The following is a 19,044-nucleotide window of genomic DNA, read 5'->3' as shown; positions in this document are numbered from 1 at the left end:
TGTCAATCTACATGACTACTGCTCTTCGCTTATTATCAGATCGAAGTTCTTTGTGCAGTGACTTAAGCTCCAGTGTTTCATTCTGGAGAAAGGAAAGCTAAATCACAAATAATTTACTTTGAAAGACCTGCATTTTGAAGACCAAGATCACGTTGAACGGAAGGCGACTCTTGTCAGAGGTGGTGGGTATGAGGCCGGACTCCACCCACCTCAACCAGCTCAGCACCGCCCCGCCTACAATCACTGTCCCCGCGAGGCACGCCCACACCTGTTAGAGCCACGCCCGCGAGACTGATAAATAAAAGTCTTGGCATCTGAATCACCACTTTTAACTCAGCACGCTAAGGTCACACTGAACTGAGGTGGAAGAATGATAATATTGTCAGAATACATCACCAGCACGTCACGGTTGTCTTGGAGAGGTCAACTCACCTCAGGGGAAAATATCTGCAGGAGGAGCATTGGCTTGATGATGATGTAGGGGGCGCTGGAGAAGATGATGACCGGATCCTGACCGATGGCCACGCTGAAGTCCACCACCTCCTTTCTCTGGTGGTTCGGCATGAAGTCCACCGCGCCGATGTCCGCCTCCTGCAGGAATGGCGAGCTGTAGTTGCCACGTCTAGAGATACTTTTTAGATATACACAGAAAGAACGAGAATTTCAGAGGCATGAAGGTACCATTACATAGCCTTTCCTGTAACTCCCTGACTGCTGTGACTTCCCAGCAGGTCTAATGAATTGCTGGCAACGTCGTTGGAGCTTAATCGTGAGAAACCACTGACAGCAAGATAATTGATGAAGTACGTAGGTAGTTAAAAAATTGTACTGCCTGTGATTATTTATTTGTTTATTTATTTATTTTAAATGAAACGCTGCAGGTTTACACCACTAACAAGTATCATATAGTCATTAGCAGTCAAAGTGTAACAACCATGCATTCATGGATAAAATTCTGGATACGTGGATGATGACGTTACGCCCCCTTTTCGCATCTTTGGTAAAGAAGGGGGCTGGGCAAAGATTTTACCTCGGCAAAATTATTACGGAATGTATGATGAAATTAAAGCTGAATAAATTTTATGGTTTACATTCAATCCCTGCTGGTGCAGGACTCATATTTCTCCGAAATATAATACTTAGATAAAATACACTACGGTGTTCCTGTTACTTCCTTATTGATGGCGGATCACTGTTGCCTTGGTCTTCGCCTCTCCCCGTGTTCAAAGTTTAATACATACATTTCATCAGTTATTTTAGGCCAACTAATTGAACCTATAATTTGAAACTTGTTCCTTATTTGAGACGACAGAACGTAAAAAAAAAAAAAAAACTTTCATCATCCCCATATAGATACTGAGTCACAGCACTGCCTCAAGCTGCAGACTCACGCCTCTCACAACGACTCCTATGACTCCGTTCCAGGTCCCCTTGCTGTCCTTGTCGCCGGCGCCTTGGGTCAGCCGCAGGACGCCCGTCCCGTTGAGCGCTTCCATCACGATCTTCAGTATGTCAGCCAGGTAGCCTCGCGCGTCCATCACGTCGGTGTTGACTTGGTTCTCAATGGTCCCGGCTTTCTGTTGGTCGGAAGAACAGTGCGTATGGTTCGGTATTACATCAGAATTATGCCGTGGCTCACTGTGACGGGGTTTGGTGTGTGAGGTTATCCTAGGTTAGATTTTGATATTGCGGTGGTAATAACGTGTGTAATAATGAAATATATGATGTAACGCTAAAAATAATTTCATCCATCAAAGTGGGACGTGTGAAATCGCACAAACTGACCTTTTCCTATCAACACACACTCTCAAATAATCAACACTAAACAATTAAAAGTATTTATGTGTTTACGTTGCCTTAGACACGCTCTAATCTACCTGTGAGAATGCGATGTAAATGTTGCCTCCGTGGAAGTCGTAGGATGTCTGGGGCCAGAGAGGCTTGAAGAGGCTGAGGTTATGAGTGGCGTAGGATCCCACTAGAGTCAACTCCCAGAACCAGTCAGGCCGCGGCATCATCCCGCCCACATGCACGCGTCCCCTGCTGCTGAGTGGAAGCAATCACGATAAGAGAAATATGTTGAAGAATTACGCTGTCCGCATCAAATTTTGAGAAGGAAAAATAACAATGAATAAGCCCAACACACACACACACACATACACACACACACACACACACACACACACACACACACTCACTCATCCATCCAACCACCCGTCCTCACATCTGCCCGCTCACCCACTCTCATCTACCCAACTGCCCAACTACCCACCCACCCACCCACACACACACACACACACACACACACATACAGCACCTCGGGACTTCCTTAGCAGGTTTCGGAGAGTTACTGAGGAAGGTTCTCCAAGGGAACGATGATGAAGGCAGTAAGAATGTGTGCTTTTGCTCCTGCATCAGTAGGACGCCCTTCAGCATGCCATTAGCATGGGTGTTCACCACCTGAATCGCGTTCCCGAAGGTAAGACTGGAGGGAGGCTCGGGTGCCCCACTACTGTCTGGTTGTATGGTGTTGGTAGGCAGCGTCACCACCCACACCCATGAGGTCATCTGGCGGGGGAAGAGCGAGTGTGAGGGAAGACACACTTATCGTTTAGGTCATGATTCACATACTACTCATTTAGTTGCCAGATCTTTCCTTTCTCTGATCGTGTTATCCTCCTGCCTTCTGTAGCAACTCGTATCCATTAAACTGAAGATGCAACTCAGACAATTCTCTAATTTTGGCTCAATCTTTTAGCTCTTCTTCATCTACTGGCACCTGAGTGGGCCTATTTTATATACATATATTTTGTTGCTTTTGGCAAGTGCCGCTCTTACATAAAAATAAATCATCAACTCTCATTCCCAGAGCTGTTAAGTCTTATTTTGCTGAATATTGTGCTGTTATTATTCATCTCACCTTCATTAGAGACGCCATGTTTGCTCTGCGTTGTAACACTAATAAGGGTTTCCGCCAAGGAAACAATAATTTTTGAAGAGGATGGTTTTAAATGCTAACTAGTCAAGTGCTCCTTCACAGTCTCCTTACTTCCCTGTTCTTATCACTTGGTGAATTATTTCCTCTGTTGTCACTCTAAGGACGATAAAGACATCGTAAAAATACTAACATGCCACCTCAAGACATCCTATGCAACTCACACCAGCATGTCTCCGTTCTCATGTTCCAGCATTCCAATATTTTCTTGAAGGCAGAACATAAACAAGGTACAAAGCAGTATAAATTCACACACACACACACACACACACACACACACACACACACACACACACACACACACATACACACACACACACACATACACACATAAATAAATAAATAAAATAAATAAACAATATATAGATAGATAAATAAATACGATAAAATACAAAATGGGAAAAAATAGACAAATGAAGTAAAATAAATAAATAAATAAAGAAATGATGAATAAATAATAGAAAAAGAAAAAAAATGAAAAAGATAAAAATAGAGAGCCATCGATAGATAAAAAATAAAAGATAACGAAATAAAAAGAAAAAGAAAAAAGAAAAAAAAGAAAAGAGAGAGAGAGAGAGAGAAAAAAACAAAAACAAAAAAAAAAACAAAGAAAAGCAGAGCCGATCCAGGCCAAACAAGCGAGTGACTGACCTCTGTGTGGAGTGTGTGGGCCGCCATCATGAGACTCGCCTGCGGGAGAAACACGAGCAAGGAAAAATTAACCACGTGTAGAATTTTAGTACGTCAGTGATGTTGTGTGTGTGTGTGTGTGTGTGTGTGTGTGTGTGTGTGTGTGTGTGTGTGTGTGTGTGTGTCCATCATTAGGCTGTCCCTTGTGTTTCTGTTCACAGCTTTTCACCTCTGGAACACCTGTGACGCACTGTTGGCACTACTCGGCGCACTATCCATTAATTTGCACATTGGAACACCACCGTGACTTGAAGAGTGGCAGGGGTGTGATGGAGAGCCTTACCTGTGATACCATGTCGGCAATCCAGGTGAGGTTCCCAATAAGCAGGTGCTGAGAAGCCGTGCCATAGGGAACACTCTCAAGGGTACTCTTCCAACTCCCTGCACTCGACAGCAACCTGGCACCCAGCCCACTGGCCTCCAGGGCACTCAGCAGGCACTCATCTGGCGCACCGAGGCAACACAGTGAAATACACGTAAGTAGTAATATATTTGGCTGTGCTCATGATATCATCTATAGTGTTCAATCTAGAATCTAGATGGTGATAACCAGACTATAAACTTGTTAATGGGAAGTGCAATCCTTAAATGATTGTTGATGTTTAAGTCGATAGACAAGATAATGATTCGATTATGGAAATATATATAAACTGGGATACATAAATAATCATAAATTTCCCTAATAATAAGACAGGTCTTTATATTCTTTGTCTGATACATACCAAAGAGTGAAGACCGCGGCATGGACGGAGTGCTGCTGATGGCTTAATCACTTAAATGCAGAAGGTAATTGAACGGAAATTAAAGGCTTTCTTATATAATAACTGTAAATCAGTAACTGTGTGTATCAGGTTTCTGTTTTTTCGTCACTCTGAACTGAGGAACACACGTGGATCAGTGTGGGGAACCGTGGTATGCCTGAGCCCTACAGGTGAATGGGTGATTTGGAAATACACTTACGAGTATTCCTCATTTTCCTCAGCGCGGTGGTGGTAAACAAGCAACACACGATGCAAGGTGGCTGGGTTTACCTGGCGCACTCTGGAACACGACATAGAATCCCTTCAGGGGCGTCGTGGAGGCCACCTGAACTGTGGCCCGCACCAACTCCCCACTCAGAAATGAAGTGTGGCACCTGGCGGGTCCTCCATCACACTCACGCATTCCTACAAGTAAGAATATTGAGCAAGAAAGTAAAAAAAAAATTGCTACTACTTGCCGTCGCCCCATCACTCACTCAGATTCCTGTAAAAGAGCGTATATTAATAAAATTAAAGATTTTACTACAAAGTAAGTAGTGTTTACTTTAGATAGTATAGCTAATCGCAAACAGCCTCATAATTAGATATATAGCGTTTATTTACGAATTCTCTTTTAGTAACCACCACAAAAAGCATAATTAGAACTAAGAGGCCTTTCACTTTACTCTTCTTTCGTGTTCCTTGGTAAATGACTGCACTTTTATCACTACTTATTTTCACATCCACCAGACTCATTCAAATGCACAGATCACACAAGAACATATGAATTTCCATGACTAATTGAAGCCACAGGTTCAGTCCCCTGTCAGCAGCCTCCCTCACCTTGTGCTATGAGGAATGAAATGAACACCACGCTCCTTAACAACATCCCGCCGCCGTGACCCTTCTGTCCTCTTGCTCGGCGCAGTGTTATCTTGTAAGACTTGAAGACAATCTGTAATAAGAAGTCAATTCTCTAACTAAATAAAAATAAAAGAAAGAGACATTATTTATCGAAATATCTGCTGCGGGTGATTATTTTTTTGCAGTTTTCTTTCATGGCAATCTTTTTCTTCAGACCGAAGAATGAGAGGATTAGAAAAAGGAAAAAAAAAAAAAAAAAAAAAAGAAAATAGGGATAGAAAGAGGAAAAGTTGTGCATTATAAGTATGAAGGAAAAGTCTTAAGGAGACTTGAAAGAAAAAAAAAAAAGATCAAAAGGTTGAAAGAAAAAAAATTAAGAGCTGAGAGAGAATAAAGTTGAAATACGTATAATAATAACTACTTGTACAATTAGTTCTCCCGTATTGATTTACAATGCCCGTTTTCTGAGGCGATGTCTTGTCCTTCACAACTATTTCCAGATGTCACGGAGATGATTACTCAAGTCCTCATGAGTGTGTTTATCACCGATGAGACATAATCCATACTAAACCGTCACTATAACCACGAACACACTCTTGAAAATTCCAAATAATTTCCATTAAAGCCTATATAAAAAAAAAAAGAGAATTGAGCTAAGACGACGAAAAGACAATGTAGTCCAGGGAAACAATTATTTTGAAGTTGTAATGTAAATAATAATGTAATAATTGTAATGTAAATAAAAATGTAATAATTGTAGTTTGAATAAAAATGTAATAATTGTAATGTAAATAATAATGCAGGAACGACTGGTGTCCCTCACTGTGCTAGGCTAATATTCTCGCTCTCTCACTTTGCACTAGGCTAATGTTCCCGCTCTCACTTCAGACTAGGCTAATGTATTTGTATTTCTTGATAGCTCCGAGCTCAGTGCACACGCCCATCCGTTTCCTCTGTTATATAGTTCACAGCCTCACACAAGGAGGAGGGGAAGGGGACGCCACACGGTTAAAATTATACATTACCATTTCATATGAAAACTGCGCTGTTGTAAAGAACGAAATGCAGTTTGATGATTTGTGAATAAAAGAACATGTTATCTATATCATTTAAAGAAGAGGAGAACGTTGGACATAAATGTTATTTCTCTCTCTCTCTCTCTCTCTCTCTCTCTCTCTCTCTCTCTCTCTCTCTCTCTCTCTCTCTCTCTCTCTCTCTCTCTCATTCGTGCTGAGGTTAAACGAAATCATGACATTTATTTGCAAATCTTAACTTTTCTCGTTCTTTTTCAGAGTATTGAAAAAAATGAAATCAGAATTCTCTCTCTCTCTCTCTCTCTCTCTCTCTCTCTCTCTCTCTCTCTCTCTCTCTCTCTCTCTCTCTCTCTCGTACATAACTCTGGCAGAGGCGCAGAGGAGAGGACAAAGGAAATAAATAAATAAATAAATATGTAAATAAATAAATAAATAAATATACATACAAATAAATAAATAATAATAATAATTACAACAATAACATCATCAACAACAACAACAACAACAAAATAAATAATGACAACAATAATTAAAATAATGATAATAATAACAATAATGATGGTGATAATAGGTGATAATAGGTGATGATAATAATAATAATAATAATAATAATAATAATAATAATAATAATAATAATAATAATAATAATGTACGACACTTTACCACAGACGCACGATGTTTATGATTGACAGTAGAACGTCCCCGCCTTTACATAGGATCCTAGTCTTAATTTATCGTGAAGAATCTATCAACATCCATTTTCCCCGGCAACCAGCACAACGCCAACGTATAAATCAAGTAATTGTCAACGAAAAGGAAGCTAGAGGGAAGCTGCGAGGAAGGAAATAAGAGAGATAACTGAAGATATTGTGACACCGCGCAAGTAAGATATTTTTTTGTGGCTGAGAGAGAGAGAGAGAGAGAGAGAGTGTGTGTGTGTGTGTGTGTGTGTGTGTGTGTGTGTGTGTGTCAATTGTTAGGCTGGTCAACATAAATATCTTTCCTTTTCTTAACGAAGACAGAAGTTGAATAATAAACTTAGTGAATAAATAAAATGTACAATAAAATGAATAAATGAATATACAGATAAATGAAAATTAACGAGTGAATAAATGAATGAGTGAAAAACTAGGTAAGATAAATGAATAGATTAATAAGTACTGTATAGATAAGTAGGCTAATAAGTCAGATGAAGAGCAGATAACTCATTAGAAGAAAAAAGAGAGAGAGAAAAAAAAAAAATAATCACGTAACACTGAAAATGTATTAAAAATAACTATTTTTTATGCGGGATGTGGCGGATGAATTAAACAAACGAGAGAGAGAGAGAGAGAGAGAGAGAGAGAGAGAGAGAGAGAGAGAGAGAGAGAGAGAGAGAGAGAGAGAGAGAGAGAGAGAGAGAGAGGAACAAATAATGAAAATAATGAAAATGATAGCAAAACAGAAGGTAAATTTTTAAAGATATGAGGGGAACGATAAAGTCACACATATATAGTGTTTGAAAGGCTCAGTGGCTTGTGCGCCACTCCGGCAGTCACGCGGCCTTGCCCTTTTTGCTTTTCATTACCTACACACATGAGTGCATCTTAACCACGGCTAGTTTTAAGGGTTATAAATGATTAGCCGGGTTCTCAAGAGTGTATCTCCTCTAAGTAATGTAGAAATCTTATTAATCTTTCACTAAAACCAATAGAAAAAAAAAAAAAATGAAAAAATCTTTAAAAACCCGTGAAACTTCAACAACTGTTAGGCCTTTTGAAAGTGGCGGAGATGTAGTCAGAAGTGTTTCAGAACATGGTCCTTAATAATACGAGAAATTGTGAGTACATTAATTATTTTACTTTGAGTAGTGGAAGTAATTTTGTGTTCTATAGTACGCGACGGAATTGTAAAGAATATACGCATGCAGTTATTATTTTGCTTTCAGTCATAACAACGACTCCGTATACTAGAAGACTGTCCACTCATTTAATGTTGATTTTTTTCCCTCGCTGCGACGGTGGCGTCTCCAGCAGCTTGAGGGAACCATTACTCCCGCTCGCAAAAGTTTACTGCCATTACTCGCACCGTCTGAGAGCTTCACTGTACATGATTTGGCTGCAGAAATAATAGATTAATGCATTAAGTTTAATCTGATAGAATGAATATACTACTTACCGGTATTCCCTTCAGTAATCAGTAACTAAAGCTGTCGGTAAATACGATCACCCCAAAAAATGGTGGTCGTCTCTTGGCGGCAGAGTGCCCTCACTTCAGAAGACTGCAGATTGTAACAACTCTTCAGCCATGCTCAGAGTCCTTTGTCCCCACCTTCAGCTCGTAGCCGACTGCCTCATCCTCTCGCCTAAACACAGTCCTCACAAGCCTTCTGACCGCTAGAACACACCGGAACATTCTGGAAATTTAGTGCTACACGGATCAACTCGCGGAACAGGAATAAAGATGAACCTTTGGAGTGTTCTGGCGTCTGCTCAGGCTTGATAAATGTTATGGTGTAAGTTTAGGACGTTATTACAAGATACCACTGACACCTAAATGAGTGATCGAGTAGATGGAACTTTTTAGTACCTGCAGTTTCATTATTATTATTATTATTATTATTATTATTATTATTATTATTATTATTATTATTATTATTATCATTATTATTATTATTATTATTATTATTATTATTATTATTATTATTATTATTGTTATTGTTATTATTACTATTATTATTATTTTTATTATTATTATTATTATTATTATTATTATTATTATTATTATTATTATCATTATTATTATTATTATTATTATTATTATTATTATTATTATTATTATTATTATTATTATTATTATTATTATTATTGTTTCCCGGAAAATCTCACATATTCGGTCAATAGGGATCACCGGATGAATAATATTTACGTTATCTTAGGAGAAAAGGGAGCTGTTTCCTCTCACAAATGCACACTTGCAACATTCTTACGCTGCTATGAGTGCTTTTCAAGGGTTACAGAGATGAGAAGTCAGGTTCTCATAAGGGTTTTCTTCAGTGGTGATACAAACTGTTTGTCTACCACTAGAATTTTAGAAAACACCCTTGAAAACGTCAACAACACCCACCACAGCTTATTAAAGTAGACGAGAGAAGGCGACGAAATGTTTAGAAATACTGTCAACAATCTTGGGAAATTTAATAAAAGTCTAACCCTGATCCCTCTGGTTAACAATACCGTACCTGACGTATAGCCTGCCTATTCTGTAGACAGAAAGGAATCTGAGACTGACATCAGTGTGATGAAAGTGACGGGTGTGGCACGGATGGCTGATAGTTTCTCTTTATATTTCAGGAAGAGGAACTCAGTGCAGATTGCTCCCGTTCGCACTGCCTCGTTCTCCCAGGAATCCTTCACCGCGATGACGGCTGCGAGTTCATCTCTTCGTTTGGGTAAGTGTTCTGGGAAAGGGGGAAGGGGGAAAGGGGAGACTTGTTAATAAAGTGATGCAGAGCTGCTTACTATATGGAGGCTGACGATTTTCACAGGCATAATGCGAGTGTGTTGAGAATTAGTATATGTAACGTATCTTTCAGGAACAGCATATACAGTCCGTCAGTATGTTTCTGCCGATGAAAAAAAGGAAGAAGAAGAAGAAGAAGAAGAAGAGAGAGAGAGAGAGAGAGAGAGAGAGAGAGAGAGAGAGAGAGAGAGAGAGAGAGAGAGAGAGAGAGAGACGTCAGCAAGTGTTCGACTTTTGTCTGTCTTGGGTGTTATTGTCACTCTTATTAGTATCAAAATAATTACTGAGTGTGTTTCACACTTTCGGTGAAGCTAAATATTTCCTCAGGAGATATGCTGCTGGACTGGATGTGCTTACAAAATAATGTGTTTATTAATATCTTACGTACTTTTCTATATTTCAGGTAAGTACCGTGCACTAACCATCGAGGGACAGAGGGGAAGCACCGATCAGAGGTACGTCTCTTTCTCTCTCTCTCTCTCTCTCTCTCTCTCTAAAAAAAAAAAAGAAAAAAAAGCTCAGTCATTGATTCTTTATCTATACTACTTCCATTAATTGATTAAATAATCTATTTTTATATATTTTCGCTCGCGCAAGCGTGTGTGTCAGTATATGACAGATGGAACAATAGTGGCGGGACAGGCGGTAGTGATGTATTGACAGCACGTTAATGGGCTGCCTCTGTTGAAGAACGACAGCATGACACAATCTGCACGGCGGCGTGGACCTCGTTGTTTTCGTTAATGAGGTTAGGTTGCATTATTTCCATGACGTGCTTACCCATTGATACAACATGCATAGTTCGTGGCCAGTGGACCTTTACCTCCTCAGATGTGGCCGGAACATTGTGTTGCGGCACTGGCTGTCCCTTGTATGTGATGATTATGTGTAAGACCTGACTGACTATTTTCTTACTAGTAATGAAAAAAAAAAAAAAACAATAAAAGACTACATAAGCCTCAGCAGTCTGCTGAAATAGTTCAACACACACACACACACACACACACACACACACACACACACACGATGAAAAAAAAAATAAAGGACAGGAATTTTTCCTTTTCACTTGAACTACCAGTAACATTTCAGGCAATTGCTTGCTTGCACCATTACCGCATTTGAGTTACGAGGCGCAGCGCATGGGCGTGACAGGCAAAGTGATGGGCTGTGACCAGCACTCTCATCTACCAAGTCATGATAACCCATTAACAACAATGCACTTGTTTATTCATTCGCTCATTATCTGTAAACAACAGTTGTGGTGAGTAGCTCATGCACAAGTGGCACTTTGTTTTCGACATTTGTTAAATTTATCGCCGCTGTCTCTCCTTGTTGACGATGTCACAGTTTCACATAATGTCTGTGGAACACCACTATTTATAGTGCTAGGAGAAGAAGAGCAACTATCTACCAAAGACACTTTCATACTTTTCACAAATCACAAATCATTCACGTGATCTATACAGCCCCTCCCTCTCTTGAAGTCCCCTTGTACATCACATATTACTCCATCTGTACCTTCTCTGATTCTTTTTATCTATACCTTGCCATATTCCTTACCTACCCCACTCAATAGATTGCTACTTCTGTTATTTGAGTAGTCATGCCTTTTCCCTTTTTTTTTTTTCAGCGGAATTACACATGCACTTGCCCAAAGGCAGCAAGCTAGTCAGAAAACACAAATTTAATAATCTAACCAACAGCTCTATGACACTGACCCCACCTGCTTTCAAACAGACCAGGTGCTTTTCCTCTTTTCATCTCTCTTACTGCTGCCAGCAGCTCCTCTTTCGTTATATTTGCCTCATTTAAATACCCCTTGTACATTCACTCTAGTGTCTCTCCCAAATGGTCTAATCTACATAATAATTTTGTTGTGCATTAATCAACATATCACGAGTAACAGGAAGATTGTTCATCTCGTGGATTTCTGCAGGTACGTGTGGTTTCGCTTCTTTACTGTATTCAAGAGGTATGTTTACGATTCGGAAAACAAGTCATTAAAGTCCCACTCGTTAGAGCTATCAATATTCTCTACTGAAGTTTGATTTAACGACCCACATCTACGTAACATCACTGCGAGTGACAGCACACGAGGGGTACAGATCGGGATACAATGTCTCTACATCAGCAATTGGACTTGCACAAGCACAATGCAATTTTACCTAAATACATGTAAAACAAATATATTATAAATAGTTATTAGAGATTATTTCATAGTCATAAGGAGACAGCAGTTTAACATGTACCTAAATCGAAATAATTAACCAGTCGTTAACAACAGGAAATCAATAACAACAACCAACCATATTAACGAGTTCCCGGACAGGCCCCCATTATCTGTTAAGCCATCACTCTTCCAGTAAGGAGGAGGCGAGGGTGGACAGTAAATGGCGTACACAGAAACAGAACCGAATAAACTTTATCCCTAGGTTCGACCTGTTTTCCAACCCTCATTTTGTAAGACTTTGAGATGAGACAACGTGCATAACTTTAAGTATATCTCACCAAGATTCGTGATTCACGAATATATATATATATATATATATATATATATATATATATATATATATATATATATATATATATATATATATATATATATATATATATATATATATATATATATATATATATATATATATATATATATATATATATATAAACATTAATTAGCTTAGATGATTAACTTGGTCCACCATCTGCATCTTTAAAGATTTAACTCTCAGCAGAATACTATTATAACAGTCCTTCCTTCCTTCCCAGCATGCTTCTCCACTGAATTCTCGACAGCGTTTGTCGGTCGTTCCGAAATAATGAGTCTTTAACGTTAATTAGAAGTGAGATGTTAGGGTCTTGAATCACTCATTCGTGTTCGTGATCGGGACACCTGCTGCTTATGTGGCGAGAAACAGCGTAACACTTCCGTGCCAAGATGCTGAAACCAAAACATTTTTTTGCTAAAGTTATAGTCTTTTATGCTATCACTGTAGTGTGTGTGTGTGTGTGTGTGTGTGTGTGTGTGTGTGTGTGTGTGTGTGTGTGTGAACGAATAAATTAACTGGGATTTAAAGAGGTCCTCGAGGCCTCACATACAAGTACTTGGTGGATGAAACTGTCACACTCAGAAGTATAACAACAGCGAGCTCTCTGTCCTGCCCTACGTACACTGAGTTGTTGGTTTTAGCAATGGTACCGAAGGAGAGTCCCTCTTATAGCCAGTGTGTGCGTGGGTGAGGGTGTGCATGATGGGAGGTGGAGAGAAAGATGACGTGGAAGTAGTGTTTACATTGTTTCTAAGAGACTCATGCACGAGTGATAACGTGTGTGTTCCGTGAGGTGGTAGGGATGGGTATCATTTAATAAACACGTACAGGTGCATCCATGTATAGATAGACATAATATGTGTATACACATCTTTTGTAAATTTATCATTTTATCCATTTCAGTCTCTTAATTTTTGTATTTTTATGATTCACTAAATATCTGTAATTTGCCTATGTTATGTTGTTTACTCTATACACAGGCCTTGTCTGCATGTCTTGATATATGAGGAGTTTTTTTTACTAATACGGTCTTTTGTAAGCTGGGTGTGTTCAAATTGTCTTCGCTTCATCACCTTTCTTCCTTTAATTGACTGTCTTCAATTTCTAACACATCAAAACAATCTTCTTGCCATCTTGTACTGTGATCTTCATGGTCACTGCTCCTCTGAACTTGTTTCTTTAATTGCATTTATCCCTCCCCTACCATCGCCTCGCTGAATAAGACATTCTACGCATTTTTGTTTTTATTCTGTCAATCTTGCCAGTGAAAAATAAAAAAAAAATGTCTTCACTCTTCCTTCCTTTTCCTGGTAAACTCTGGAACCCTGGTGGTTTGTTTTTCTTTTTTCTGTATGTAGATTATTTAATTTTTACCTATGATTTATCGTATCTTTTTTACCAATCAACTTAGTAATGCTGAAGATTTTTTTTTGTTCGTAAATTTTTTGTCCATTTCATTAAGGTTTGGATCTACGAAAAATTATGAAATTTTCGGTACTATGAAAATGCTTAATGAGAAAAAAAAAAAAAAAAAAAATTAGGCACCTAAAGATCCCTCCCAACATTACATGGATGGTGCGTAGAAAAAATAGCACGATTTTTAACGTAAATAATTATTCCAATCGCAATATATGGGAAGGTCACTAAAGACTTCGTACATCAAACAATACAAGAGAATGAATATACGAGTGGAAGCAAACGACAACACGGAAGCTGCTGAACCGTCACAAGCAAGACAGAACATAACGACGTTCAAAAATACTGTAATAAAACATAAAAAAAAAAAAAAATAAAAATAAGGGTACAAGAGTAGAATATAAAACATATAACAGATTAACTATAATTGTTATTAGTCTACGAAAGAAAACAACTCAGTAAGGGTGGTAAAAAAGTCAAAGTATATATATATATATATATATATAAGAAAATTAGTAGATGTTGAGAAGAGATGGGAAGTCTTGCTGGAGTGGGACAGACAGTGGACAGGGATGACAAGTGAAGGTTGTGGTAAGCCCCTATACTGCACTGAAATTATAGGGGCTGATGATGATAGTGGTGATGATGATGAGGAGGATGACGAGGAAGGTGATAATGATTATGATAGATTATGTAGATAGATACGAGTATAGAGATGTTAATATACGAACATAACATTTCCGTACAATAAAAAAGGAACAAACATTACTTAGGCCTTATCTGTCTGAGAATTGTAACCTGTACGTATGTGACAAGTAAAAAAAAAATAAATAAATAAAAATAATATATATATATATATATATATATATATATATATATATATATATATATATATATATATATATATATATATATATATATATATATATATATATATATATATATATATATATATATATATATATATATATATATATATATATATATATATATATATATATATATATATATATATATATATATATATATATATATATATATATATATATATATATATATATTAAAATAAAAAAAATAAAATAAAATAAAAAAAATACGTAAGTAAATGAATCAAACAAAACATAAATAGAACAAAACAGAATACTGGTGGATATGACCCCAATGCTACTGAATATCACTGTCAGTCACGCCATGGAGCATGTGTGTTGCCTGGTGTACCTGTAGGTCGGACATATGGTGATGGCGCTGCAACATTTTTTTTTTTTTATGTCTCGCGTGAACCGTATCGTTGAGTTGCATTAGCGCATTTGTGCAACCAAGGCGCTCTAGTGAAGGAGACTTCAGTTTTCTTCAGTACTTGTGTCACGTGAAGGAATCCTTGGAGGAATAGAGTTTTTTTTTCACTAATGATGTGTCGATCGATTACCATCTTTTGTGCATGTGTGTCCGGATGTCATTATTGTTCATAATAATAATAATAATAATAATAATAATAATAATAATAATAATAATAATAATAATAATAATTATCATTATTATTATTATTTGTTTAGAAACTTCTTTGATGAGTGAATGAGAATCACCACTGCAAGTAATCAGTGACTTACATTATAATATAATTATGCATTCCCGTCTCCAGGGAAACCTTAGGATGCTGATAGCGTCGCTTCCTTGACTTGTAGCAAACGGTAGTATCTGAATATAGAATATTAAACATAAGTGGAATACTAGAGAGAAAGAGCTTAAGAACTAATCTTCAGCCTTTCATCCAAGGGCATGCATGGTTACTGGTTCATATTTTTTTAATCTGAGACTTGCTGTAATGTGTGTGGAGTGTAGAATGCTGACTATTTTCAGATTTAGAGAAATTATACTCGTCAGGGGAAAGGTGAGGCTATAGTAAGAGGAGAAGGAATTAATGATGCGAATACTGTTGATACTGATATTTTATTTATTTTTTTATGTAAGAAGGACACTGGCCAAGGGCAACAAAAATCAATAAAAAAAAAATGCCCACTGAAACGCCAGTCCTGTAAAAGGGTCAAGGCAGTGGTCAAAAATTGGTGGATAAGTGTCTTGAAACCTCCCTCTTGAAGGAATTCAAGTCATAGGAAGGTGGAAATACAGAAGCAGGCAGGGAGTTCCAGAGTTTACCAGAGAAAGGGATGAATGATTGAGAATACTGGTTAACTCTTGCGTTAGAGAGGTGTACAGAATAGGGGTGAGATAAAGAAGAAAGTCTTGTGCAGCGAGGCCGCAGAAGGAGGGGAGGCATGCAGTTAGCAAGATCAGAAGAGCAGTTAGCATGAAAATAGCGGTAGAAGACAGCTAGATATGCAACATTGCGGCGGTAAGAGAGAGGCTGAAGACAGTCAGTTAGAGGAGAGGAGTTGATGAGACGAAAAGCTTTTGATTCCACCCTGTCTAGAAGAGCAGTATGAGTGGAACCCCCCCAGACATGTGAAGCATACTCCATACATGGACAGATAAGGCCCTTGTACAGAGTTAGCAGCTGGGGGGGTGAGAATAACTGGCGGAGACGTCTCAGAACACCTAACTTCATAGAAGCTGTTTTAGCTAGAGATGAGATGTGAAGTTCCCAGTTCAGATTATAAGTAGAGACCGAGGATATTCAGTGTAGAAGAGGGGGACAGTTGAGTGTCATTGAAGAAGAGAGGATAGTTGTCTGGAAGATTGTGTCGAGTTGATAGATGGAGGAATTGAGTTTTTGAAGCATTGAACAATACCATGTTTGCTCTGCCCCAATCAGAAATTTTAGAAAGATCAGAAGTCAGGCGTTCTCTGGCTTCCCTGCGTGAAATGTTTACTTCAAGAAGTGTTGGACGTCTATGAAAAGACGTGGAAAAGTGCAGGGTGGTATCATCAGCGTAGGAGTGGATAGGACAAGAAGTTTGGTTTAGAAGATCATTAATGAATAATAAGAAGAGAGTTGGTGACAGGACAGAACCCTGAGGAACACCACTGTTAATAGATTTAGGAGAAGAACAGTGACCGTCTACCACAGCAGCAATAGAACGGTCAGAAAGGAAACTTGAGATGAAGTTACAGAGAGAAGGATAGAAACCGTAGGAGGGTAGTTTGGAAATCAAAGCTTTGTGCCAGACTCTGTCAAAAGCTTTTGATATGTCCAAGGCAACAGCAAAAGTTTCACCAAAATCTCTAAAAGAGGATGACCAAGACTCAGTAAGGAAAGCCAGAAGATCACCAGTAGAGCGGCCTTGACGGAACCCATACTGGCGATCAGATAGAAGGTTGTGAAGTGATAGATGTTTAAGAATCTTCCTGTTGAGGATAGATTCAAAAACTTTAGATAGGCAGGAGATTAAAGCAATAGGACGGTAGTTTGAGGGATTAGAACGGTCACCCTTTTTAGGAACAGTTTGAATGTAGGCAAACTTCCAGCAAGAAGGAAAGGTAGATGTTGACAGACAGAGCTGAAAGAGTTTGACTAGGCAAGGTGCAAGCACGGAGGCACAGTTTCGGAGAACAATAGGAGGGACCCCATCAGGTCCATAAGCCTTCCGAGGGTTTAGGCCAGCGAGGGCATGGAAAACATCATTGCGAAAAATTTTAATACGTGGCATGAAGTAGTCAGAGGGTGGAGGAGAGGGAGGAACAAGCCCAGAATCGTCCAAGGTAGAGTTTTTAGCAAAGGTTTGAGCAAAGAGTTCAGCTTTAGAAATAGATGTGATAGCAGTGGTGCCATCTGGTTGAAATAGAGGAGGGAAAGAAGAAGAAGCAAAGTTATTGGAGATATTTTTGGCTAAATGCCAGAAATCACGAGGGGAGTTAGATCTTGGAAGTAAAGAAAAAAAAGAAAAAAGAAAAAAAGACATCAGGTAATCTCTGTACATCATCCTCTAATGGCTGGAGCGTCCTGGAGATATCTGTGCATCAAACCTCGCTGAACGTAGGTTGAGGCAGAGCTGTTACATTTATGTACAAAAATAACTTTAAATGCTACGTATTGTGTGCTACATTCTAAGAGTTCTTCTTCCCATTACGATTTCAAACTGATGAGACACTTTTATTTCACTTCCCTCGTGCATCTATCATTACCTTCCCTCCTCCCCGTTGTATTATGCACGATCACTTTGATAATTCTGATTCGGCGACAGCTGGTGACAGGAAGCCTCTGGTAGGGACGATGCTCAATTCTGACAGATGACATATATTGGCAGGACCAAGGCATTGGGTGCGTAGAGGCGCTTCGATCCCTGCAGCAGGAGGTGAGAGGCGCCGCAGCGGCGACAGCGAGATAATACCACAATTGAAAATAGTAAAATAATAACAATAATAATAATAATAATAACAACAACAATAATAATAATAATAATAATAATAATAATAATAATAATAATAATAATAGTAATAATAATAATGATAATAATAATAATAATAATAATAATAATAATAATAATAATAATAATAATCTATATATACCAAAATGACATTTCTTTCAAAAAGTGGAATCGAGACAAGCCTTTCTCATAATAGGCATGATAATACAGAAGAAGAGGTGATCCCTGTCCTCACGTCCTGTCCCTTTTAGGGTCCTTTAACGTCATGCAAGAAATAGGGTGGTAGTACTCTTCCGGTGTGGCCGCGGAACGTGCTGCCACGATATAAAAGTCTTCCTGTTTTGTCGGTTATTATAGAGCCATGATAACTATGAGAGCAGGAGGGAATAACATTTCCTCGGGAAGGAAGCAGTTACGATACAGCCTGCTATTACTTCAAAGTTGCCGCGAGGTGGGTGCGGTGACATGAATAACGCCGCCCTGCTTAGCAACTTTGTCGCACGTTTTGAGTGACTATTGGATTCTTAAGTATATTGTGTCTGGCAGGCAGGGTGCTCATGCTGTTGACGTGCTTGTAGTGTGGAGCAGGTGCCTTCACGGCTGCTAGAAGAATGGGAAAAATGGCTGCTCATTGAGTCCACTTCCTGATTAGAAGTCAGTAATGACAATACAAGTTAGTTTCCATGAACTAATGTTTCTGATTTTTTTTTTTTTTTCTGTGACTTCAGTCACATCTCTGTGCAGTCTTATTTTTGGTATCAAATGAAAATCCAACGACAGAAGGCACAGTATAGTAGTTTCAATATTTAAGCAAGGAAGATATGTATCCTTACACAGTGAGTCTCAGAACATAATAAATCTCAAAGCTCTGATGATGTTGCGTCAAGGCACTGCAAATAAGGAAGTCTGGTGCATTACTTTTGGTGTTACGTATTG

At 38.5% G+C, this 19,044-nt stretch overlaps 2 protein-coding genes across 3 annotated transcripts in view; one reads left to right on the top strand and one right to left on the bottom strand.

The window, feature by feature from the left end:
* Positions 1-56: 56 nt before the first annotated feature.
* On the bottom strand, positions 57-5,853 carry LOC135100972 (uncharacterized). Its single transcript, XM_064004588.1, has 9 exons — positions 5,836-5,853; positions 5,269-5,380; positions 4,717-4,851; positions 3,969-4,129; positions 3,647-3,685; positions 2,318-2,568; positions 1,878-2,043; positions 1,392-1,577; positions 57-591 (listed from the first exon to the last, which is right to left on the bottom strand). The coding sequence occupies exons 1-9, from the start codon at positions 5,851-5,853 to the stop codon at positions 424-426; spliced, it is 1,236 nt and encodes a 411-aa protein (XP_063860658.1). The 3' UTR covers positions 57-423.
* Positions 5,854-7,008: 1,155 nt separating this feature from the next.
* Positions 7,009-19,044, top strand: part of LOC135100345 (glutamate receptor ionotropic, delta-1-like) — a 73,690-nt gene continuing 61,654 nt past the window's right edge. For both annotated transcript variants that reach the window (XR_010268621.1, XR_010268622.1), the window contains exons 1-2: positions 7,009-7,206; positions 9,656-9,753. The gene's annotated coding sequence lies outside the window, so the exon portion shown is untranslated. The remainder of the gene's footprint in view (positions 7,207-9,655; positions 9,754-19,044) is intronic.

The sequence above is a fragment of the Scylla paramamosain genome, chromosome 5 (assembly GCF_035594125.1).
Source record: "Scylla paramamosain isolate STU-SP2022 chromosome 5, ASM3559412v1, whole genome shotgun sequence".
Lineage (NCBI taxonomy): Eukaryota > Metazoa > Arthropoda > Malacostraca > Decapoda > Portunidae > Scylla > Scylla paramamosain.
Note: the sequence above shows the minus strand (reverse complement) of the source record. Positions and strands in the feature narration are given on the sequence as shown.